General features: G+C 42.3%; 1 protein-coding gene across 11 annotated transcripts in view; it reads right to left on the reverse strand.

Moving 5' to 3' along the window:
* nfia (nuclear factor I/A) overlaps nucleotides 1–26,394 on the reverse strand; it is a 593,806-nt gene that overhangs the window by 37,740 nt on the left and 529,672 nt on the right. For 9 of the 11 annotated variants that reach the window (XM_070886921.1, XM_070886925.1, XM_070886924.1 and 6 more), the window contains 2 exons: nucleotides 24,420–24,585; nucleotides 21,367–21,458 (listed from right to left, as the gene is read on the reverse strand). In XM_070886921.1, the coding sequence (XP_070743022.1) occupies nucleotides 21,367–21,458; nucleotides 24,420–24,585 (258 nt within the window). The remainder of the gene's footprint in view (nucleotides 1–21,366; nucleotides 21,459–24,419; nucleotides 24,586–26,394) is intronic. The other 2 variants (XM_070886922.1, XM_070886927.1) reach the window with 1 other exon arrangement.

Genomic DNA, 26,394 nt, shown 5'->3' on the forward strand with positions numbered 1-26,394 from the left:
ACAGCTGCTGAGGCGCTAAGCTCTGGAATTGCCTCACTTAACTCTCTTCTCTTTTAAGATGCTCCTTAAAAGCTACCTCATTAACCAAGCTTTTGGTCACCTGTCCTAATATTTCCTTATGTGGCTCAATGTGAGATTTTGTTTGATAACGCTCCTTGGGTCATTTTACTATGTTAAAGGTGCCATAAATGCAATTGTTGAAATTACCAATCCTTTGTGCTGGTAAGAAGTGTGCTTTTAGTTGGTTAAAATGCAGCAATGCCCCATGTACAGGAGAAAATCACTAAGCCTTGTCTCTTGCTAACCTAAGTCTAAATTCTGTGGGCTTAGGTAAGTAGAACATATCCTACTGGGAAAGAATGTATATACACATATCAGGTATATGGAAACACTACTTATGTAGACCTCATTGAGAAGATGTGGGTGTGTACCCCTTCTCAGCGCATCTATTCAGAAAGAATCTACAGTTTCCAGATCACAAAATTCAATTAATTTTTTTTAATGATTTCTGTGTTTTTGCCTCCACTACCCTACCTGAAGTCTGTTCCATTTACTGATAATTCTACATGAAGCAGAACTTCCTGACATCAGCCCTAAATTTGCCTTTTGCTAGTTTGAACACGCGCCCTCTTATTCTACTGTCATGATTTAATTTAAAGTATTATACGGCATTTACTTATTCTTAACAATTTACTATGTTATATACCTCTATAAGGTCACCTCTTAGTTGCCCATTCCATTAATATAGTGTATACCTCTTTGCTGCATATTGTGACAACATAGGATCATGTGATTACATAGAACAAAAGAACAGAAACTGAACATTGGGCAGCAGCACAGAAAGAACTTGTGTGTGTATTCATTATTATTTGTTACTTTCTGCTGAGTTAACAGCCGATACTGCTCATTGTACTTGTATCACAGTCTGTGAGGCAACCATTCAGCAGTGCAACATGCTTTGCTTCATCAATGTGGACATCTGCATGCTGAACTCTGAACCAATGTGACAGTAACTGTCTGTTAGAGTTAGGTTGATTTATGTTGTTATCTTGATGCTGGGAGATGGGGAGGGTTAAACGGTTTCTGCTATAAGATACAAATCCAATCACGAATCTGACTTCAGTAAGGAGCAGAAATAGGTGAAAAGACAAAGTAAGACTGACCTCGTCAAGCTCTGTTAGAAGTGGATGATGTTCACCAGAATTTAATTAATACTTCAGGTAGAGTTCAGTGGCTAGACATTGCTGTTGAGATCTAGGGGATGAAATTCACTTCCGCAAGAAAGCTGGCGCACCTGCCCTTTTTTGAAAGTTTTTTCCGCCGAGATCGTTGAGGAGGCCTCTCCATTGATTTTCGGCACTTAGGTTTTTTTTTTGACGTTGGACCGGAGGTCGGTCATAGTGGGGGGCGGAACATCGACTGAAAGGCAGTCTGAGGGGCTGAATTTGGGTCGGGACCGGGACTCCGCCACTGTCAATCAGCGGTAGAGTAGTGGTGATGTCACAGCGCGTGTGCGTCACCATGCTCTCTCCCTTCCGTTAAAGGGGGGAGAATCAGTCATTCTTTATCTTCGGCCACTGGGCCGAGGGGGTGCCAGGATGCCCATTGGCGGCCCGGCCGAACTCGTGGTCACTATCTTGCCGGCCGATCAGGAAGTCGGCCAGCAAAAATAAATACATGCCGGCTGTGGCAGCCCCTTGAAGGGCTGCCGGGCCGTACAGATTCCGGATATGGTGCACCGACAGAAAAACCTGTCGGGGGCACTGCGCGGCGGGGCACGTTTTTTTTTAGGTGAATTTGTGTCGGTATCGTTTTCAGGTGAGGGAGAGCGACGGTGCGTGTTCTGATGACACACTTGCAGCGGTCATCAGCATCGGGGTGGAATCAGGTCCAGGCTGAAAAATCCCTGACCTGAATTTGGGTCGTGGCGGCCATTTGATCACAAAGCGGCGGCCACGGGCAATAACGGGTCTCTCTACGACCCTGAATTTTGGCCCCCTACAGTCCACATTCAGGCAGCTGGGTTATTCATGGATCCCGGCCATCAACTCATAGGAAACATGTAATGCTTTGCCTCTTGAATCAGCTGCCTTGTGCCTGAGATTTTACCATCCTATAAACCTGAAGGACAACTAAAGAGTTTGGAAAATGTTGCACAGGTGTGATGTCACAATGACCTGTAATTCCTTGAAACTGCTACTGCTCCATTGCCAGAAGCTCGTCGGAAGTATGGCAGAATGGGATCAACGATGAGGAACTTCGGGCTAATATTTCTCTCGTGTCTACTGTGGTGGTTGGTGATGGAACCTGTATTGCACGGCTAGCTGCTGATCTACCCAGATGTTTTTGCCAGGTGCAAGAGAATGCCTTCCTTTTATTTATCTCAATTTTAAAGTGCAGGTGGTCTCAGTATTTTTCAGAAGAAATTACACTGGCTTACAGGAAGTCAGTCAAATGCACTCCATACAACTGTTTCAGCATGCAAATGTCAACTGCATTCAGCCACTGCACAGTGATGCAAGTAGTGACACATCACTGGGGTCTCTCTGCTGATACTTGTACTTAAATAATGCAAGTGCTGTATCAGTATGATTGATTATAATGGTGCTATTAATTATGGTGGAATTTATTTTCTGTAGACTGACCAGAATATTGGCTGGTGCTGAAAATTAAAAAAATGAAATAATTATTTGGAGGCCAAAGGTTGGTTGTCTGCCAGCTTAACCTGCTGCCTCTGCAAGCATTCCTCTTCCTCCTTCAGGCATCCAGGAGGGGGTCTCTTTGCAAAGTGAAGTTTGCAGCATATCGTGCACCACCACAATCCTTGAAGCTCTTGTTGGGACAATATTTGAGAGCTGTCTCGATTGATCTAGGGAAATGTCAACTGTCTACTCAATGATGATTCTGGTGTCAGGAGAAACCCTACTGTCATGGTTCTCAGTTGGTACCCTAGGAAAGCACACAGATGTCATCAACCACAGCTGTAGAAGGGAGCCTTCTACAGTAGTATCCATCCTGACATATGTTTTTAGTCCAAAGAGTGGTGGACTGGTGAACTGCCTCAGAAACGGTGGCAGCTATCAGAAACATGAGTGTTATACTCAAATGCATGTGAGGGGTAACGTTTTCTATTAAGATAGTTGAAGGCATTGTAAAACGGCTATGATTTTATGATTCTCTGGATTTTGAGAAATCTTGCCGCACAGTTAATTAAGCTGCGGTGTCATGTCATGGTGCTGCTGAATGTCTATGGAAAAGCAGCTGTACTGGCAGCTGTAGCAAACATTGCATCTGTAACTTGCTTCGTGCTCATGTGCATGGGCAACAAAGTCCCCAGGGGCAGCCTGGAATGGCACTGTGGGATAGAAATTCAGGGTGGTAGTGACCTTTGCAGCCACTAGCATTGAAATGCCTGTGATGCAGGTGGTCTCCAAGTCGGTGCAGTATGTGACATAACTTATAATTCAGTGAAGCAAACACTATTCACGACTCAGGTGGAGACACGAGCGCCTAAGTTGGTATGTACGGGTGTAAGGATATAGGTGGGTGGGGGGAGGGGGGAAGGGCAACATGCCTCTTGGGCTGTGTGATGAATCTCGCCCCCTCCAAGAAACAGAGGTCAGAGAACTATTTAGATAAATAAATTCCATTGCCTCTGTAGTATGTGTAAGGAGATAAAATCTGAAGTTCCAAAGCATAAGACAAAAAAATAGATCTGAAGCAGGATTGTTCATGAAAAACAATTACTACAAATGTTTTTTTTATTCGGTCATGGGTTGTGGGCATCGCTGGCAGGGCCAGCATTTATTTCCCATCCATAAGTGCCCTTGAGAAGGTGGTGGTGAGCCACCTTCTTGATCCGCTGCAGTCCAAGTGGTGAAGGTACTCCCACAGTGCTGTTAGAGAGGGAGTTCCAGGAATTTGACCCAGTGACGAAGGAATGGCGCCATATTTCCAAGTCAGGATGGTATGTGACTAGGAGGGTGACTTGGAGATGATGGTGTTCCCATGCGCCTGCTTCCCTTGTCCTTCTAGGTGGTAGAGGTCGTTGGTTGGGAGGTGCTGCCGAAAAAACCTTGTTACAGCGCATCTTGTAGATGGTACACACTGCAGCCACGGTGTGCTGGTGGTGGAGGGAGTGCCAATCAAGCAGGCTGCTTTGTCCTGGATGGTGTTGAGCTTCTTGAGTATTGTTGGAGCTGCACTCATCCAGGCAAGTGGAGAGTATTCCATCACACTTGTGCCTTGTAGATGGTGGAAAGGCTTTGGAGAGTCAGGAGGTGGGTCACTTGCCGCAGAATATCCAGTCATTGACCTGTTCTTGTAGCCACAGTATTTAAGTTTCTGGTCAATGGTGACTCCCAGGATGTTGATGGTGGGGGATTCCGTGATGATAATGCCATTGAATTCTAAGGGTGGTTAGACTCTCTCATTGGAGATCGTCATTGCTTGACACTTTTGCAGCGGGAATGTTACTTGCCACTTATCAGTCCAATGGTAGAGAAGAAACAAAAGTTAGAGTACTTCAAAGTTTGACTTCAGCAGCCCTTTAAATAAACTGCTGCTCGTCACTTGATGCCTAGCAGCACTGGATACAATATTTATGTATGGGTGTTCTCCCCTTCAGGGAAAAGTCCAATATTTGATGTTATTCCATCATTTGTTTTGAATTGTAATATATCTGCCCATATTTGAGCAGGTAGTATCTGCTGCTGCCTTCATCTCTGGCAGGAAAATTATCATTCGCATTCCAATGAGTATTGATGTGATGTTCTGCATATCTGCCCCATTTGAACTCCTGCCAATCTCAAATTTGCCTCAAATTGGGCAGTAAAAACTCAGACAATCAAGCCCATGCTAAGATATTCACAGGTTCTGTTGGTGTCCTGCTGTCACTCCAGTGGAACCCCCTGCCTAGGATGCATAACATCTTAGTCTACCAGAATACATGGTCACATTTCCTCTGCTACTACAGTGCCGAGATGCACAACATAGCTGACCTCTCCCATATGTACCACATTAAGAATTGAAATCAACATGTCTTTGGTCTTACTGCTACACATCTATAAACCAACGGAGTGGTGGCAGAAAACCTGTGCCAGGATGACAGAAATGCCACTACATACATAAGTTCTTCTCTGTAAGTGTCCCACTATATTTATTTATTTTAAGGACTTCCATTGCTGAACCCAAAATGATCCCATATTTTGGCCCAATTCAGATTTTTGCAAATAAATTTAAAAGGCTAAAATTTGGATCAGTTCTGCTATTAAATGTGGCTTGAAGCTCCTTTCCAGTAAGGACCACTCAGATCTCTACTGTTTTGTGCTTAAGGTATCATTCTTATTGTACAGACGCTGCTGATTATTTCAAATGTCCTTCCAATAATAAATTTTAAAGTCTGTATCAAGTGATTTTTCCTTTTTTGGTGCAAACAATAGCATACATTGTCTGATTTTAAAGATTTAAAATGATCTTAGAAAACATCACAAGTGAGTGATTTTTAAAACATTACTGTTGATTAAAATGCGGTCAGAAGTGCTACTTCTTTCAGAAGCAGGTGCTGTAAGTTGCAGAAATGGTTCGCAGACGAAACATCTCCCATCATGGAACATGCACAGGAACAAAAAATTTAATGAGAAGTAAAGGAAAGAGAAAGCCTCTTAGAGAGTGTTAACTCTGCCATTTCGCTATCTCAAAGAGTATTTTATGCTTGAGTAATAGCTTCCTCTCATTATGCCTTTCTTTTGCTCATGAAAAAACTTCAAAGAGTGTCGCTGGCCTACCTGATCTACCAGAGGGGTTTTTGAGGATATTGCAGTGCAAATTCTAAAGAACCCAAGTGTCAGCAGCGAAAGACCCCTGCCGACAGGCCAGTTCAACACAAATATTTCACCAGTCATTACATTTCGGAAATCTCTTGACAAAAGCCAGCTCATTTCCTGCTTTCCACCCCCCCCTTTTTCTTTTTTTTTGAAATAAAGGATTGCGGTCTCGTTGGAAAATGATTACAACAAATGCATTCACAGCATTAGGATTATAGGGAAAATGTCCAGTTCCTACGAATCAAAAAGAGCAGGAAACATGCAACAGTGATAGAAAATATGGTAACATGATTAACAGGCGTAGCAAGTCGTCAGTTTTACTTTTTAGGAAATATGGTCAGCATTAGGTGAGCAATTAGATACAGGAAGGGCAGCCCGCTCTTGTTAATTGCTCATTCTTTTGTCATAAATAGTAACCAACAATAGCAGTCATGGTGGATCACTTAGCCACCAAGTTCAGGTAAAATACTGGCCCTTCTCTAATGGCATATATTAAATTGTAATTTTATTTAAGTATTTAGCATTGCCACAGTAAATACAAGCATAACATTAGTTGTCTTTAGTCTCACAGAAGGTAATTGTTGTAGATATTAATGTATTTACCTAGTTACAAGCATTTGTAGCTTCTGAAGCTAAGCTCGGAAATGTCTGAACATTTCTGTGTATGCACAACTTAGTCTTGGTCGAAAACACAACTTTCTGTCACATTTTTATACGGCTGGCCGACAACAATGCCACTTTTATCAGAAGTTGTGGGCTTGGCTAAGACTACCTGACTGCACTTCGGTGCAAAATTAATTCTTTTGCTGAACACTGCCGTTTCTTTCTCCACTCACCCCGCCCCGCCGCCCCCCCACCCCCCCACCATTCCTGAGGAATGTGGCTCTGCAACAAGTTCAAGTTCATGCCACAGGAAGACACTCTTGAACAGCTTGTAGCGAGAATTCATTTGCATGTGATCCCTCTGAACTTCTGCTGCGCAACAGAAAAGTTGTTTCCAGGACCACTGAAAGGAATTTTCTTAGTTTTTTTAAAAAAGAACCACCAGCAATCAAGATGAGAGCCGAGATCTCAGTAACTAAGCTATTAAATCTTTGGGTACCACGTCTTCTGTGGCTTGCCTGCCAAGAATGTTTTCTTTACAAAGAATATTAAGCCCTTGTAAATCTTGAATTTAAAAACCTGTGTAGTTCTTGAACTATTACTTTAAATATATAGTTATATATTATTTAGAACTTTTATTAAATTGTACATATGACACTACTAAATAAATGAATATTCTATCAGTGTTCATTCACCTATGCAATTGTAAATACAATTTGAAAAAAGAAGGAATTAACATTTGTACATCACCTTCCATCTTCTGAAGCTAATTGTTGTATCCCCACGATCATCCCAGTCGACAGGACTGGAATGCAGCGAGCTTAGTGCTCACTGAAGTTGCATTGGACTGACCTTGCGGGATTTCTCAAAAGTTAACCCTCATTACTAATACATGGGCAAGCTTCTAGCCTATATTGGGCCTGGTGCTGAGAGCTCACCAAAGGAGCGGGATGATGGAAAATTGCATGGTCATCAGCCCTTAAAGAGCTACATTTAAATTTAAAGAAGGGCAGCCATTTGATGGAAATTTGTCACATACGGATAAATAAATTATCTCAGCCTTTCCAAAGGCTGTTCTGAAGTCTTATAAATGTTTCAATCACAGTCAACTTGCCGGTGAATTAGCAGAGAATACGGCTTCTTAGGTTCCATATAAACGTTCGGAGGAAGAAAAATTCTTGAAAACAATTGATGAAAAATTGTGGACAGAGTGGTAGATGTATTTAGTTGCTATTCATAATAGTCAATATTTTATATTCTGAATTTTGGATGTGATTTGCAATGTGAAACATTGTGTCATGGGTAGTTCAATTTTTCAAATACAATTGGTAGTCAATCAAGTTTTCTAATCATTGTAACCTAAAAATTGTGGTTACTGTACAACATTATGCTGCAGAAATTGACCTCATGAACAGCAGAATTACAGAAGCTCTGCCAGAGATTGTAGATGACACCAGAGGCAGGTTGGGGCAGGAAAGTTATCCTATTCTCTCTTTTTTCCTCACTTACCTCAATTCTTTTTCATTGTTAGAATCCACAGGAATATAGAAATAGGAGTAAATCATTCAGCCCCCCAAACCTGTGCTGCCATTCAATTAAATCATGACTGTTCTGTATCTTAACTTCATCTACGTGCCTTCGTTCCATAACCCTGAATACACTTGCCGAACAAAAATCTATCAATCTCAGTTTAGAAGTTTTCAATTGACTTAGCTTCAACAGTTTATTGGGGGAACTGTTACAGTTTTCCACTGCCCTTTGTGTGAAGAAGTGTTTCTTGACATAGAAACATAGAAAATAGGTGCAGGAGTAGGCCATTTGGCCCTTCGAGCCTGCACCGCCATTCAATGAGTTCATGGCTGAACATAACACCTGAACGGTCTAGCTCTAATTTTAAGGTTATGCCCCTTTGTTCTGGACTTCATCCCCCCCCCTTCCCCCACCCCGCAGAGGAAATAGTTTCTCTTTATCTACGCTATCAAATTCTTTAATCATCTTAAACACCTCAATTACATCACCCCTTAAAATCTTCTACACTCAAGGGAATATAAGCCTAGTCCAGCTAAGAAGGATTAGAAGTGCAGGGTATCTCCACAAGAATTGTTCTTTATGGCAATAGGCTAGGTGAAGAACTAAAGCGATGTTGTGGGACATATTTTGGTCTAAATTATTATACATTATGGATTTGAACAAATTGCAGAGAAGAGCAGAAGGCGGACCCGAGTGCCAAAGGTCCGAGCTATGAAGAAAGATTGAAGATGCTGCGGCTATTCACCCTTAAAAGACATCTGACAGGTAATCCATATGGAGGTATACACAGACTATATCTGGAATATTACACTGTCAGCTCATTAGCATAGCTTCAGCTATTGATTGGGATGGTGCACGGAGCAGGCTAATGGTGGAAGTGGAAAATTGCATGCGTGAAATTGAAGGGGACAGGAACAATTAAAAAGGACTGTCACAATCTGATGAAGGCTTTGGAGAGCCTCAAAAGGCATCTCAATCCATCTGTAGCTTTTGCTAAACCAGAATAGGCAACAATGAAAGAAAAGGAAACCTAAGGTGCAGGAGTGAGTCTGTATTCAGGTGATAGGAGGAGCCGAGCACCTGACCTCCTGTTAATAGCTGAAGTGGAGGTGGTGCTGCGTGAGATGGTTGCAAGGAGGTGGAACCAAGTTTCCAGCCACAGCTCTCCATTTCGACCATTACGTGAACGTGTGCTTGCAGTTTTGCATCTGCTTCTCTTTTGACTCAGAAACTGAAAGGGTTCTACCTCACAATGATTGGCTGGTAGCGGTTCCAGGTTCTCCAGAAATGATTGATGATATCTTGATGGTTTTGTCCAATCAGAAAATGTTGGCTGAGTTACTCTGACATACCTTCTCTCATTCAGTGCCACTGGAAGCATGACATGCTATAAGTGGGATGGTTCCAAGGAAGTAGTCAACATTACAGTTAATTAAGCATTCACATATCTTACTGGTGCCATTGGGGCTGCTGTTCCAACTAAGCAGCTGCCAAAGCAAGGTATATCTTTGTCTGTAGCTATAGGTGTGCAGGTACCAGCAGATGTGCATACAGCATCTTTCATGCATCCCTCCACAAGTCTTCGTCCTCTATCAAATATATCAGATGGGGTTCTCCAATTAGGAATCCCATTGGGGTCAGCAAAAAGTAAATCATTTACAATTGGCACAAAGACTCATGAGATTCCAAGTGCCAAGAAGTAAGTGTGTGTGTGTGTGTGTGTGTGTGTGTGGGGGGGGGGGTACTGCATTTTTAAAAATTATCTCCAGTATACCTATTCCCAACTGGCAACCCTGGACACCCATTTGGAGTGAGTATGATGTGTCTGACATCCAGACAGCACATCAGGACAGATATGCACCTAAAGTAAAACCCGCCTGTTTGAGGTGACTGCTTCTACAATCATGGGTCCCGCCCACCGGAAAATATGCCAGGTGCAAAGTGGGTAAAGTTTTAGTAGGGCAGGACTTCTGCACCTGGCTGGCCATTTTACTCCACTACAATGGGTGACCAGGAGCAGGAAAATTTAACCTACTATCTCTCTAAACCAGGAAATAATCATCATCATCATTGGCGGTCCCTCAAACTAGGATAACTAGCTTCCACATGGGTTCACAGAAGTTTCAATGAAGGACTCAATATTCCAGTCCTGAACTCCAGGGGCAGAAGATTCCTGTGTGTGGATTTTTTTTAAACTTGTGGTGACTGTAGCACATCAGCCATGACAGAGCTAGGCCTTTATCCAGTGGCAAGGGTTAACCAGGAATTCTGGAGACCTGCTCTGCTGCACGGACCTAGTGCGCACACATATCGTAGTGTGGTCTGGTCCGCGCTGCCTTTGGGCCCTCGGCCCTTCTGGGACCTGTAACCTCATTTGCCGCACCTCCGTCACGATCTCTCGCCGCTCCTCCGCCACAAACATTCGCCGCACCTCCAACACAAACATTCACCGCACCTCCACCACGATCTCTCGCCACTCCTTCGCCACAAACATTCGCCGCACCTTCGCAACGATCTCTCACGGTTCCTCCACCACGATCTCACGCCGCTCATCTGCCCCGACCTTCTCGAGGATACATAATGCTAGCGTTACACATAATTTTAATAACCCAAAACATGTTGAGTTATAGCCAAAACGTTTGCATTCTTTGGGTTTATTGCCTGGTATGCATTTAGTGCATAGATTATGAATTCCTCTGATGTAAGAGAACTACAAGTTACGAAAAGAAAATTTGTTAAACCTTTTGTAGTATCTTATATTATAAAATTATAAGTATTGTGAAAGGAAGCAATGATTTTCTCCAGTATGTAATTTGACTGGTGTGACTCACAAACAGGCTATTTTAACATTTAAACCCTGGCTTTATAAACTAACCATGAATAACTTGGTGAAATAAAGATGGCAAAAAACAAAACAAATTTGGCTAAAGTAATCCTTTTCAGTAGAATATGCACAGAATAAAAAATACTGAAAATGGTGACTATTTTTGCTGTATTTCCTAGCCTTATAATTTAATACAAAATAGAAGCAGCCCATTTAAACTCGCCTGCAGGTCATCGATATCATTAAGGATGGATTTCAATTGAAAACACCTAGGAAAGAAAATCTGCCAGTGTTGTCTAGCCATACTGCTTATTGGATGAACTAAGAATCCATTTTATCGATAGGCTGGATACTATAATGTCATTTGTGCCACAATGTGATCTGATTGCAGTCTGAAGAAAGCAACAGAGGGGGAGGAAATGCTGAAAGTTGGTCAATGTCTCCATCACCTACAAGAAATCAAACACTGCACTTCTGCAAAACCATGCAATTCTGCAGAGCTCTGAACTGGGGTTAATTAATAATGTACAACCACCTGATTAACTGAAGTGCTCTTTCCTGTGTAAACATTTAAAGATGCATAAGGTAGAAAAAGTAGATGTCATATTTTATTTTTGATGCAGTGCACTCTCGCCTTCCATTCCTCTCCTTCAACAATTACTTACTATGCTGACAAAGTCAATAAATTGATCTTCCTCTTGATGTGCTATACAGCAGGCTAATCCAATACTGTGCTATCTGCAGTAAAAATAATCAGGGAAGATGGATGAAAGAGACAGCAGTAATATATGCACATCTCTGCTCTCCTCTGGCAACAATCTATGGATCATCAAATCTTCTTAAAAGTAAATAAGATTCTCCAACAATGTCATCTAAACCAAAATTAGGCACACAAAGGATGTCTTGTTCCAGTGATACTAACCAAACTTACAGGTAGTTTAGACAAAAAAAGACCACGATCCACGATCCATCTAGTTTGCCTTCTATCATTCTGGTAGTCGCATGATACAATAATGAAGTTCTTGACTAATCATGGCAATCAATCACTATCATTTAGTCTACAACAGGCCCAAACATGAGATGAGGAACCCCGCCGCCCCCCCCCTAGTGGTGGAAAGCTTTGGTAACCACAGGTTCAAGGTCACTTGCTGCTCCTCTTGAGGTGGTACTCAGTCCATCAGAAAGCCCCAGTGCCACCTGGTTTATATTGCACAACCCACAGGTTCGTGAATGGTGCAAGAGTCATACGTCTAGCTGTGTGTTTTATTTAGATCATGGCTTTATTGATACAATGGAGGTGAAATTGCAGCAGCGCAAAATGGGCAGCAACAAATTGGCAATCTTTTTTTTTTTTTACAGCCCACCTGATTTTCTTTTCTGCCGAAGGCCAATTTCACCCCTAGTATCTGATGATAGAAAACCTCCACTGTGTAATGAAGAAAGAGGGATTTGAAGGATATGTTGTTAAAAAATGAGATATTGGGATTGAGATCAATCAAAGGTCAAGTTAGTCAACCAAATGGAAATTTTCTGCTGCTGGTAAGTTTTAAATTCCTACACGTGCTGCAAATGATTATATCACAACTCCAGAGATCATGATCACAGTATAAATGGTGAAATTGCTAACTCCAATAAAGATTGGTCTCCGGCAGTCAGTAAGTATGTAGGAGGGAGGTAACCTTTGTTGGGCCGGGGCGGGGGAAACCCAGGGGCAGGGATTGCCCAAGGTTTCACTTCTACTCTTTCTGGCCCAAAAGGAAGTCAAAAAGTTTGTTTTTAAAAACATACCTTACATTTCTAGTTACATGGTGCGTTCATTTTACAGAGTTACTTTGTTAGCTCACAGACACATCCCTGAAAAAATCTCAGGGCAAATAAGATCATAGATTATTGGAGTGAACTGCTGCATCACTTTGTTCTTAAATTTTAGAAATAGCCTATTAACTTATCCTGAGGCTTTTGTAATAAGGCTTTGGGTTACAGTTTATTAATGGCTTATCATGCTCAGACCCACCAGGGGTGCCGGCATAGTGATATACAGTCAGGAGGAAGTCGGGAGGGAGTGGCCCTGGGAGTCCTCAACATTGACTCCAGGCCCCATGGCTTCAGGTCAAGCATGGCAAGGAAACCTCCTGCTGATTACCACTTACGGCCCTTCCTCAGCTGGTGAATCAGTACTTCTCCATGTTGAACACCACTTGGAAGAAGCACTGAGGGTAGCAAGGGCACAGGATGTACTCTGAGTGGGGGAATTCACTGTCCATCACCAAAAGGGGCTCGGTAACACCACGACTGACCAAGCTGGCCTGAAGGACATAGCTGCCGACTGGGCCTGCAGAAGGTAGTGAAAGAACCAACACTTGACTTCGTCCTCATCAATCTACCTGTCGCAGATACATCTGTTCGTGGCAGCATTGGTAGCAGTGATCACCGCAATGTCCTCGTGCAGACGAAGTCCCGTCTTCCCACTGAAGACACCCTCCATCGTATTGTGAGGCACTACTACCATGCTAAATGGGATAGAATCATAGAAATTTACAGCACAGAAGGACGGCATTCGGCCCATCATGCCTGCGCCGACCATAAAAGAGCTATCCAGCCTAATTCCACTTTCCAGCTCTTGGTCCATAGCCTTGAAGGTTACAGCACTTCAAGTGCACATCCAAGTACTTTTTAAATGCTATGAGGGATTCTGCCTCTACCACTCTTTCAGGCAGTGACTTCCAGACCTCCACCACTCTCTGGGTGAAGAAATTTCCCCTCAACTCCTCTCTAAACCTTCTAACAATTACTTTAAATCTATGCGCCTTGGTTGTTGCCTCCTCTGCTAAGGGAAATTAGGTCTGTCCTATCCACTCTATCTGGGCCCCTCATAATTTTATACACCTCAATAAGGTCAACATCTCAGCCTCTTCTGTTCCAAAGAAAACAGCCGACCCAATCTTTCCTCATAATTAAAATTCACCAGTCCAGGCAACATCCTTGTAAATCTCCTCTTTACCCTCTCTAGTGCAATCACATCATTCCTGTAATGTGGTGACCAGAACTTCATGCAGTACTCTAGCTGTGGCCTAACTAGTGTGTTATACAGTTCAAGCTTAACCTCCCTGCTCTTGTATTCTATGCCTTGGCTAATAAAGGCATGTATTCTGTATGCCTTCTTAACCACCTTATCTACCTGGCCTGCTACCTTCAGGGATCTGTGGCCATGAACTCCAAGGTCCCTCTGTTCCTCTACACTTCTCAATGTCCTACCATTTAATATGTATTCCCTTTCCTTGTTAGCCCTCCCCAAATACATTACCTCAAATTTCTCCAGATTGAATTCCATTTGCCACTGTTCTGCCCACTTAACCATCCATTGATATCTTCCTGCAGTCTCCAGCTTTCTTCTTCATTATCAACCGCACAGCCAATTTTTGTATCATCTGCAAACTTCCTAATCATACTCCATACATTCAAGTCCAAAGCATTGATATATACCACAAACAGCAAGGGACCTAGTACTGAGCCCTGCAGAACCCCACTGGAAACAGCCTTCCAGCGACAAAAACACCCTTCGACCATTACCCCTTTACTTTCTACCTCTGAGCCAATTATGGATCCAACTTGACACTTTCTCTTCGATCCCATAGGCTTTTACTTTCATGACCAATCTGCCATGTGGGACCTTATCAAAAGCCTTTCTGAAATCCATATACACTACATCAAATGCACTATCCTCATCGACCCTCCTTGTTATCTCCTCAAAAAATTCAATCAAGTTAGTCAGACACAACCTTCCCTCAACAATGCTGACTGTCCTCGATTAATCCGTGTCTTTCTAAATGAGGGTTTATCCTGTCCCTCAGAATTTTTTTTCAATAATTTTCCCACCACCAAGGTTAGGCTGACTGGCCTGTAATTACTGTGTCTATCCCGTTCTCGTTTTTTAAACAATGGTACAACGTTAAGCAGTCCTCCAGTATGACGTCTGTAGCCAGGATAGATTCAGGACAGATCTAGCAGCTCAAAACTGGGCATCCATGAGGTGCTGTGGGACATCAACAGCAGCAGAATTTTAGTCAACCACAATCTGTAACCTCATGACCTGGTATATCCCTCACTCTACCATTACCATCAAGCCAGGGGACCAACCCTGGTGCAATGAGGAGTGTAGAAGAGCATGCCAGGAGCAGCACCAGGCATACCTAAAAATGAGGTGCCAACCTGGGGAAGCTGCAACACAGGACTACATGCATGCTAAACAACAGAAGCAGCATGCCATAGACAGGGCTAAGTGATCCCACAATTAATGGATCAGAATAAAGCTCTGCAGTCCTGCCACATCCAGTCATGAATGGTGGTGGACAATCAAACAACTTACGGGAGGTGGAGGCTCCATGAATATCCCCATCCTCAATGATGGTGATGCCCAGCATGCAAGTGCAAAAGACAAGGCTGAAGCATTTGCAACCATCTTCAACCAGAAGTGCCGATCGGATGCTTCATATCAGCTTTCGCCTGAGGTCCCCACCATCACAGAAGCCAGACTTCAGCCAATTCAATTCATTCCACGTGATATCAAGAAACGGCTGAGTGCACTGGATACAGCAAAGGCTATGGGATTGGACAACATCCCAGCTGTCGTGCTGAAGACTTGCGCTCCAGAAGTAGCTGTGCCTCTAGCCAAGCTGTTCCAGTACAGCTACAACATTGGCATCTATCCGACAATGTGGAAAACTGCCCAGGTTTGTCCTGTCCACAAAAAGCAGGACAAATCCAATACGGCCAATTACCGCCCCATCAGTCTATTCTTAGTCATCAGCAGCAAGCGGCACCGACTCATCAGTTATCTGCTCAATAATAGTCAGTTTGGGTTTTGCCAGGATCACTCGGCTCCAGCCTTGGAATCACTCATTACAGCCTTGGTCCAAACATGGACAAAAAAACTGAATTCTAGAGGTGAGGTGAGAGTGACTGCTCTGGACATCAAGTCAGCATTTGACCGAGTGTGGCATCAAGGAGCCCAAGTAAAATTGAAGTGAATGAGAATCAGGGGGAAAACTCTCCACTGGCTGGAGTCATACCAGCACAAAGGAAGACGGTTGTGTTTGTTGAAGGTCAATCATTCCAGCCCCAGGACATTGTAGCAGGAGTTCCTCAGGGCATTGACCTCGGCCCACCCATCTTCAGCAGCTTCATCAGAGATCCTCCCTCCACTATAAGGTCAGAAGTGGGGATGTTCACTGATGACTCAGTGTTCAGTTCCATTTGTAACTGCTCAGAAAATGAAGCAGTCTATGCCCACATGCAGCAGGACCTGGATGACATTTAGGCTTGGGCTGATAAGTGGCAAGTAACATTCGCGCCACACAAGTGCCAGGCAATGACCATCTCCAACAAGTGAGAGTCTAACCAGCTCCCCTTGATATTCAATGGCATTACCATTGCTGAATCCTCCACCATCAACATCCTGGGGGATGACCAGAAACTTTACTGGACCAGTCACATAAATACTGTGGCAACAAGAGCGGGTCAGAGGCTGGGTATTCTGCGGTGAGTGTTTCAACTCCTGATTCTCCAAAACCATCTGCAAGGCACAAGTCAGGAGTGTGATGGAATACTTTCCACTTCCCTGGATGAGTGCATCTCCAACAACACTTAAGAAGCTCAACACCATCCAGGACAAAGCATTGTGCTTAATTGGCTCCCCAACCACCACCTTCGACATTCACTCCCTCCACCACCAACGCACCGTGGCTGAAGTTTGTACCATCTACAAGATGCTCTGCAGCAACTCGTCACGGCTTCTTCGGCAGCACCTCCCAAACCCGCGATTTCTACCACCAAGAAGGACAAGGGCAACAGGCGCACTGGAACACCATCATCTGCAAGTTCCCTTCCAAGTTACACACCATCCTGACTTGGAAGTAAATCGCCGCTCCTTCATCGTCGCTGGATGAAAATCCTGGCACTCCCTCCTTAGCAGCACTATGGGAATACCTTCACCGCAGACTGCAGCGTTTCAAGGCGGCGGCTCACCAACACCTTCTCAAGGGCAGTTCGGGATGGGCAATAAATGTTGGCCTCGCCAGCGACGCCCACATCCTGAAACGAATAAAAATAAAACTTCACCCTGTAGGACACTGGGGTGTACGGCAGCGGCAATACGGTCGGAACTAATCCAGTAACAGATCCAAATTGTTCTTCTTGGACTTGTTCCGAAGAGGATAACCGACACAAGACCAACTAGACCCGTTTTGTTGTTAACCAAGTCAGCATGAGTGCCATGACAGACATCAGAGCCTAGATTTGAACATGTCACGTCATGTGAGCATGGCTGAGTTGGAGAGCAAACTGTTCACCCGCCTCTCCAGTGTGAGGTCGCGAAGATATTAACTTGTAGGCCTCATCTGTATGCTGGCTGGCAGTTTCCCACTCAAAGGAAGCCCTAGCTGGCAGACGGTCGAATGGAGGCTAGGACTGAGTACTCAAAGGATTGGTCCTCGGAAGTTAGTAAGTAAGTGCATAGGAGAGGGGGGTCGTCAGGGCATCTTTTTGGAAGGGGGCTGGGGGAGGAAAACCCAAGGGCAGGGAAGGCACAACACTTCACTTCTGCTACTCCTGGCCCAGAAGGAAGTTTTAAAAAAATAAACATACCATGCTTTTCTAGGCCTCTGGATCCGCTTATTGCAGGTTAGCCTTGTGGGGAAGCCACGAGTAAAACATTGCAGTCAGGCCCTGAAGACAACACTGGAGCTGGAACTGCATGTTTATAGCAGGGCTCTGCTGCCTTCCAATGGCGTAGCCCATGCGCCTAGAAACAGCAGGTTAAAATGACATCCTGCAGAAGGCAGCAGGTTGGGAGCGGGCATTGCTGCACCAATTTTCACTGCCCATCCGCCCGGTTTTATGCCGAATAAGCAAGTTTAAAAATCAGTGTGTAATCCAGATTCAGTATTTCTCAACTACACAGAGGATAAGTGGAACTGCCTAGTTATACTGGATGTTCTTAGTGAGGCAATTCCATAGTATACACCGACGTAGACAAATGTTTTTTTTTAAAGTAAATCAATTTGCTAGCAGCAAGTATGACAGGCTAGATACATCATATTTATGGGAAAGGGAGGTTTGTTGGTGAAGGAAGAGGGACGGTACGTGCCCCATCACCTGATGGGATTGAATCAGCTTCTGAATCAGCACTTGTGTGAAATCAACCTCTGAGGTGGGCCTTGTTTATTGTGGCACTGACTCCGGATGCATAAATCAGCGTGAATATACTGCATTCCAGAGGTCAGATCTTGGGTCCAATCTGACTTCTGAAATGCAGCATCGCCTGGTCATAAAATATTACGAGTGTCTCTAGCATTTACATATAAAGTGGGACTGTTAGTAAAACAGGAAGAACTATCTCCCTTCTTGGCTGATTAGTTGAAAATGGGCTACTCTTGCTCAGTTGCCTTAAAGTTGAAGTATCTCTGCAATCTATTTGTCAGTTTAGGTCATCTGTTACTTTGAAGGTCAGCGATTCCGTGATCTCTGTGCACTCGTGCAGGATTTCCTGAAAACTGATTACATTGCTTCAAAATAAATTAAAAATGAGAGAATAAAGTTGCTGGGCTAAGATAATTATAAACATTTAAATATAAGCAAAAGTAGCCACATATGCCAATAAAGGTCTAGATAAGACTTAAGGAATTAAAGAATGCTTTAACTGTCCAGTAAAACATGTCATTGCAGTCGGTTGCTGCTTGCATTTTTCTTGTTGATGCAGCAGTAACTGCAGGTCAACAGCTTAACTGTTCCCTGGCTTACTTGGAATTTATTACATTTAAAAAAACATGTAATTAACACTAAATGAAGCTTTTGTAACAAGGTCTGTATTACTGGACACTTAATGAAGGTTTTGATTCAAAACACAGATAATGCAGACCTTCAGATAAGAATTCTACAGCTTTAGTTATTCTATCCTTCAGCCTGAAGTATACTTTCTGTGACCTTCCGTTCTCAATCCGAGGATTCAGTGGTATGTTGTTTAACCTGTACTGTCTGAACAGCTGTAAACTAGAGCCGTTAGCAAATGCAGCGATAGCAAGCAAATGTACTATGCTACAGACAAGTCACTACAAACGGTGTAAAGCCGATGCATTAGCAGCAATAAATTTTCATGTATTATGGTGTATGTCATTATTTTACAATGCTATGAAAGTGATTTGTTCCTGTGTTAGTTTTAAGAGCAATCTATTGTTTTGCTATAATTAACTAGAAAGTTCAAAGATCGAATTAGACTTATTTCATGCTGTATGAGGAACACTATGTCGCACTACTGTGTGGAGGTAGAGCATCCGGGAGAGTGCTGCGCACCTCGAGTCTCGTCGCTGAGAGCATGCAGATACCAAACGCAGACAGTGGAAGGAGTGTGCGGCAAACCAGGCTCCCCACCTACACTTTCCTTCAACCACGGTCTGTCCCACCTGTGACAGAGACTGTAGTTCCCGTATTGGATTGTAGTCACCTGAGAACTCACTTTTAGAGTGGAAGCAAGTCTTCCTCGATTTCGTGGGGACTGCCTATGATGATGATGATTTTGTAACTAAATATTTACAAATTTAATGCCAACAGTTTCAGGTTGCAGATTCTAAAACTGACAAATAGTGAAGTGAATACCAAAATTACCAAACCACTACATTAGAATTTGTAAACTTGTGCAATGATCATGTTTTTTTTTTAAATGCGAGCATTCTGTTCGTAAACAGGATGGTGCAAGAAAACTGTTGGGAAAATACTAAAGGCTAAAAAAAAAAATTATTTTGGCTGTTAAGCTTTTATTTTTCTTCCTCCAAACTTAATATTTGTCCAATCCCCCCACCACCCCACCTCCTTTAGGTTCACCCACCCAACCCCTGCAATGCACTATTTTCCGGCCAAACAGGTGCACAGGCAGTCTAAACTCTCGTCTCTTCCAGAACCTCTGGGGTGAGCACAAGAGAAGCTTGGAATTAGTTAATGGTTTTCATCTCCCTTTCAAAAGAGTACCACATATTTGCATCTTACTTCTCCTCCCTCTTGCAGACCTTTCAAGATCACCACTTTACTATGTGGAGGGTCACAGACATAATTTGTCTCCTCCTACCACTCTGTCTCATATAATGTTTGTGCATCAATAGTGCATTTGGGCTTCATACAGATAGAACTTGTTTAAGATTAACCCTACTACTGTTACGATTACTACCTTAAGGATTAAGAGTTGCGTCAATAAATATTTGGTTAAAAGATTAGAATGCAGGCATGAATAATGAATACAAAAAGTTTTAAAGTCAGTAACAATCGAGTCTACCTGCATGAGCCATCTATTTAAAGATAACAAGAAGGTTCAATTACCCATTTATAATGTAATTTGTAAACCACAGTGCTTCTACTTTCTGGGGCAACCAGTCTGCGATTGACGGTATTAAAACTCCACAGACTATCTGGTCATCAATCACTGGTTATCTGTAGAATCAGCTTATGGTGGATACAGGATGAAAGTGGAATCATCCTGAATTTCCAGCACTAGTATATGGTATAAGCATTCCATTGAGTTCCCTCACACATATGAATCTTTCAGATTCTAAAAATTACATTTCAGCACAGACTAAATTCTTAATACGTCACAGTGTGATTTTCTGTGAAGCTTGTTCTTTTTAATTCAGTAGTCCGTACAGCTAGAGATTATCTATGTGTTCGAAATGGAAAAAAATACACTAATGGTTCTTAATGACATTCAGAGACTTTACTACGAAAGTAACACGAGACTGGACTCAGACATAGTGCCAGTTTATAGTTTTTCACACTGACTCTCGTTACACTGTGGTATTTCCAACAGCCTCCCTTGCTCATTGTTACATTAATTTAAAAAAATTCCCTGTCAAATACAATGGATGCAATTTAAAAAAAAATGAAGATATGATGTGTTCTGTACTTTGGTTTTCCCTTGCATGCTATTAATATTAATTTATAGATTTTTTTCTCTCTAGCTAATCAATTTGAAAATACAGTTTAAAAGTATAACAGTCTGAAAACCTATATATTACAGAAAATTGGATTCAAATAATTATTAACTAAACTAACACAGGTCTTCCAAATTATGCAGAATGAATTCCTGTGGCACTTAATACTTTTAAAACAGCTTGTACAAGCAGGATTTTATACTGTAAACTAGAATTTACACAGCACTTCCATTGACTTTTCCAGAATAGCACTAAACGGTGACGTAGAAAGAAATGTAAATTCAAAACTAGCAGGCTGATGTATTTCATTAGAATTCTGAAGAGAAAGAGGGTGACAACATTTTCTCACTTTATGATTACTTGAAACACGATCAAATGCCAGATAACATAAAATGAAGCACAGATTTTACTTTCAGCTAATAGGCAGATTTCCTGTATGTGCCAATAAAAAGGAGTATTCCTTTTACAGCCTGTGCAGTCAGACATTTCTGAAAGATCCCCAAGGTGTATTACAATAGGCCGTCTGATAGCAGCAAATGAATGCAGTTCACTGCACAGAGATACAAGACCACAACAAGCTGCACTGAATACAGAAAGGTTCAAAGCTGCCCACCTGTGGCTGTTGAGGGATATTTACAAAGCTGGGATCCCGTGGTCCAACACTCACGAATCGGTTTGCAGGGGAGGTGCTGGGTGTCGAGTAGGCTGTGAAGGGAAGGGATACATGCGATCAGGAAGCAGCAGTGGGTCGCACACAAACAACAAACATCTTAAGCCTGACAAAGACAACAGGGTCTATAGAAGCACTCACCCAAACCTACGTCTGGTACTCCTGTTTACCACCCGATAATGAACTTGGAGCTTCAAAAACTACTGTTTCCATTTTTAAAAAAGACACAGACAAGACAATGATCTTTTTTGTAAAGTGATAATCACCATGCTACAACAATCCTCCATTGCAAAACAGTAACTGAACTTCATTTCTTTGAAGATATATTAATATGGAAGCATAAATGCCAAGGGTCACAGAAATTGTCACTGGTTAATATCTGTGATGCAAGGGTCTGAGGAATGAGGAAGCAAGTGACCTAAAACAACATAAACAACAGAATTCAAATGGAAATGGCACTCAAAGTGTACAGTAAAAGCAACGTTTCAGTATAGAAAATAGTTAAACATTAGCTAGTATAAGATAACCATCATTAAACTAGAATTCATAACAATAAAAACAAACAACTTGTCCCCAGCTCTCAAATAGTACCAACTGCTCTTGTGCTAGTTCCTTCAATGTTTCATATGAATACTGGAAGCTAAATAAAGGGAAAACAAGGCGAAAAAATGCAAGTTTGCAAGAGTTTGACCTTGACTTGATTTGGTCTTGGATAAAAGCTACCTGACATTTAAAGAAGCTCAACTGGAAACTGCCATCAGAAAGAATCACAAATATTGGGGCAAAATATGTAGCAACATCATAAATACGTTTGTGAAAATTGCCACTTGGGTATTTCTCGTGAAATCAAAAATACACTATAAAGAGTGTGAGGGATCATTCTAAATGTTATCATCATGATGCTACATGCAACAGCCAGAAGAATTCTCATCTCAAGTTCTTCCTCCAAAAATAGTTGCCAAATAAAATTGTATTTAAAGTGCAGTAACATTCCTACTATCTGCCGGGGCTAGCAGTTTGCTGCATGTAAGTGAGCAGAGCTGATTGCAGCCATACATCGCTGTCCACCTGCAGACTGCAGTAAAGATCCGAATGGTTCCCCATTTTATCTGTTACTCCAGCTGACTCAGAAATAGGGAGGATAAACCGCTGGAGTAAGGACACCAATCTCCTAATTGCAAAAAATATAAAATAAAATATAAGCTTCAGCAGGAAGGAAAATATGCAAAGGGAATATTTTTTACAAAAGAAAATGTGGTTCCTTCAAAACTGTAGGCAAGTGCCGTTAATCTTGTGCTAGATCCATGCTGATGAATAATGGGAACATTTGTAATGAGTATTTAACCACATTTATTGCCTCATTTTTATTGGTGGCAAAACATATTACTTTCTAAATATATTTTCATCCCTGCTTTCAACAACATATGTGTAGCCTTTTCTGGTAAGCATTCTACAATGTTTCATTATATTTAGCCTCAACTGACTTCAGATCACATTGTTTTTACCCATATATAGTAAACTTACTGCCATTCACTAGAGAATAGCAGTTCCCAATCTTTGATTACATCAAGCATGCAGGATTTGCTTGTTTTTATATTTTATCACTAACATGGCTGCTTGTAGATAGTGAGGTGGTTTAACACATGATTGTCCCAAGAATAAGCCTCAAACAATCCAATCTGTGTTTATGCTTTCTAATCCACTCTCCTGATGATTTTATTAACTGAAAAGCCTAAAAGTTCATGCAAATCACTTACCTCAGCCAAACATCACCAGAGATACAGTTTATACTGTGTGGGGGACTGCTGATTACTGATGTGCTGTTGGGGATATTGTGGTGGGGTGTCAATGGTTCAATATCTGAAAGTTTTAGAGCAATCTGGACACTACAATGCTGACTGGGTTGGTGGAAGTGAGAGTATAAATCTAAAGCCCGTTGCGTGAGGTGGGGTGGGGAGGAATTTTCAACTTGGACCCAAAATAGGTACAAAGTTGGCACTGCACCCACGGCACTTGCCCATGGCAACAGTCAGGAAAACGGTTTTCAGGTCTAAGCCTTTCTTGAATATTAGAGCTGCAGGCACCAAATGGGCGCTTGCTAGTTTCAGATAGCAGAAAATCAGCTGGCTTCTGTACTTATGCGGGTGGCAGCAATGGCCAGTTGGGGGATGTGGGGGGGGGGGGGGGAGGTGGTTGCAATAGCTGGCCGGCAGTGAGCAACAAGAGGTTGTTGTGGGGCCAGGAGGAGCATAAATGTTCTCTCCTGGTCCCAAAAAGTCTTGAAAAAATTCCAAAACCTGACCTTTCCAGCAATCCCTATAAGGAATGCATGGTGCATGCTCAGTCTATTTGTATATTAAAATTGCAATTGGGATGTTGCACCAGATTACATATTTTGGGCAGGAGTGCTGGTACCTATTTAAAGGCATGCCTGAAAATTGAATCTGGTGATAAAATGGGTGTCCAAGATGCCCATTATATTTTCCTCTGCCAGTCTCTCATTTAACAGGCGAGAAATGGATGGCTGACAGTTGGAAATATCCACGCATGTACAAAGGCACTTTGCTAATATTGCTTTGCCACGTTAATTGGATCATTTCTGAAAAGTGATACGAAGAAATCTCTGAACAGTTTTCACATATTGTAATATTTCTGGTTTAAGGATGAAAATACAATTTTTTTAAAAATCACTTACGAACTTAAACAAAAGCAAATGTATTGTAAAGCATTTATCTGGAAGCCAGCAAACAGATAATCACAAAAAATAACACTTTACACTCACTCAAAGAAAAAAAAAATTAAACTCCAATTCTTCCATTCAGATGCATGACTTTGATGGGCTGTAGCTTTATAAAGACAAAGGATTAACCAACTTGTTTTCAACATGAACATTTTACCTATTTAGATACAAGTGACCTCATGCTTGGACTACCTTAGAGGTCCAGCACTAGGTATTTTCATACAATATTACATGGGCTTTGTTGAAGTACACTTACTGGGTGAAGTAGGTGATGCTGCTCCTCCATCTGTAGATGTGGTGGTTGGTTTTGTGTCTGGCACTGGCAGAGGCACAGGCCTGGCCATAGGTGGAGGAGGAGGGGGTGGCAACATTGGGGTGGGAAGGAATGGATTATGGACTTTGCCTTGGCTGCTTCCATTGGGCTGTGGGACAGAGTAAAAATAATAATGAATAAGTCAAAAGCGCAGCTGAAAAAAAGTCTTTGTAAGCAATGATTACAATTAATGGAGGCAGCAGTGGTGTGAAAGAATTGAGATACTGAAGAAATCTAAATTACAGAATTTCTCTTTCTCAAACTATCCACACTTGTGTGGCATTCACAAAATTAAATTGTGGCTGTTTTTTTTTGTCAAATCCTCCACTTGCCTCAGCCAACAATAAGAGTAATGCATCATCTCAGTCTGGACAAGCTAAGGACCCATTACTATATTTGATTGGCTGATATTAATAACAGATCTTATACATTGTAGCACTATCATTTTAATAATAAGAATATCTTGGTTTTCAGTAGACAGCTGTGCCACTGCTGTTATATTCAGTACTAAATACCAAAGAGAAATGGGGAGGCAAAGTATGAGTAAGTCTATAGCAGGGGTGGGAAAATATTTGGGCTGGAGGGACACTTAACAGGTTTTGGTGAGTGCTGAGGGCCGCCCACCAATATTGCACCAATCACACAGTCCCACGCAGGCCTCTCCCCAGCTCCTGCTGCTGGAAGAGATACTGCGCATGCGTGGCTGCATATTGGCCGACTGCACAGCGAATTTAAAGGGATCATGCATGTGAACAAAAATAGAGGGAACATGCGCATAAACATTGCACAAACATAAATTCAGATAGTAGTCAGATTCTAGCTTGCATACGCAACATGTATTCGATACTGCTTAGAAATAACTCAAAGATAAAAGTTAAGAAAATTGTGATATCTTCTAGTCTCTGTAAATCAGTGCTGTGAAATAGAACTGTACCCCCTTTAGAGCCTGTGTCAGCATCAATTTCCCACCTCTTTCATTCTTATGTTTCTCTGCAAAGGTTACTAATACCATCCCAATTGGTACCAGATGAGAACACTCCCCTACCATTGTACTCTGGATACCGGGAGAGGAAAGATGCAGTGCCGGTCATTTTCTTCGGTACAAGAGTTGTGGAGATGAGCAGCCATGACTCCGCTCTAAAATGGATAGGGCATTTTCGAGTATGCAGTGCATTCTGGGTACGAAAGTCTACCATTGGGGCCCAGACTCACGGAACGGATCCTTTTAAAATCGGGCCAGGGAGAATCGCTTTTGCGAATGATTAATTTGAATGAAGTATTGCTATGTTTTTTTCCTTGGCTGCAGTTCGAGTCTGTCTCTGACCCATGAGAAGTAAAAATGGATAGACGAATGTGCAGCTCGAGCTCAGGCTCGTGTTCTGTTTCTGTCCCATCCAGCAGGCCAGATAGAATGATTTGGCGGGCCGGATATGGCCCGCGGGCCATATTTTGCCCACCACCGGTCTATAAGACATTCTACATACTAAAGTAGCTGACAATTTTATGCTCAAAACAAAGAGGAAAAATGTATCTTTTGATCACTTTAATGAAACGCAATTGAAATTATGGAAGGGTAGACCATTCCTAAATACAGACTGAGAAATGTGATTTCATCAGTGGCAGCAGGATTAGCACCCAATCACAATGCAACTGCATTAATTATGTTTTCACACTTTGGAAGCAGTATTATGTAACATTAAATGTCGTTTAGTGATAGATACCATATTAATCAGGCAATTTATGATTTACGCAATGTGCTACTTCAATGTATTTATAAACATTGATGTTGACGAGCACATAGCAGTGCATGCAATGACAGCATAACACCGAAAAGGATGTCTTCGTACGTACTCAGAATACAACATCTGTTCTCCAAACAGAGCAAGAAGGAACCCTCCTGGATGGACTCATGAATATT

This window comes from Pristiophorus japonicus, chromosome 8, assembly GCF_044704955.1.
Source record: "Pristiophorus japonicus isolate sPriJap1 chromosome 8, sPriJap1.hap1, whole genome shotgun sequence".
Taxonomy (NCBI): Eukaryota; Metazoa; Chordata; class Chondrichthyes; family Pristiophoridae; genus Pristiophorus; species Pristiophorus japonicus.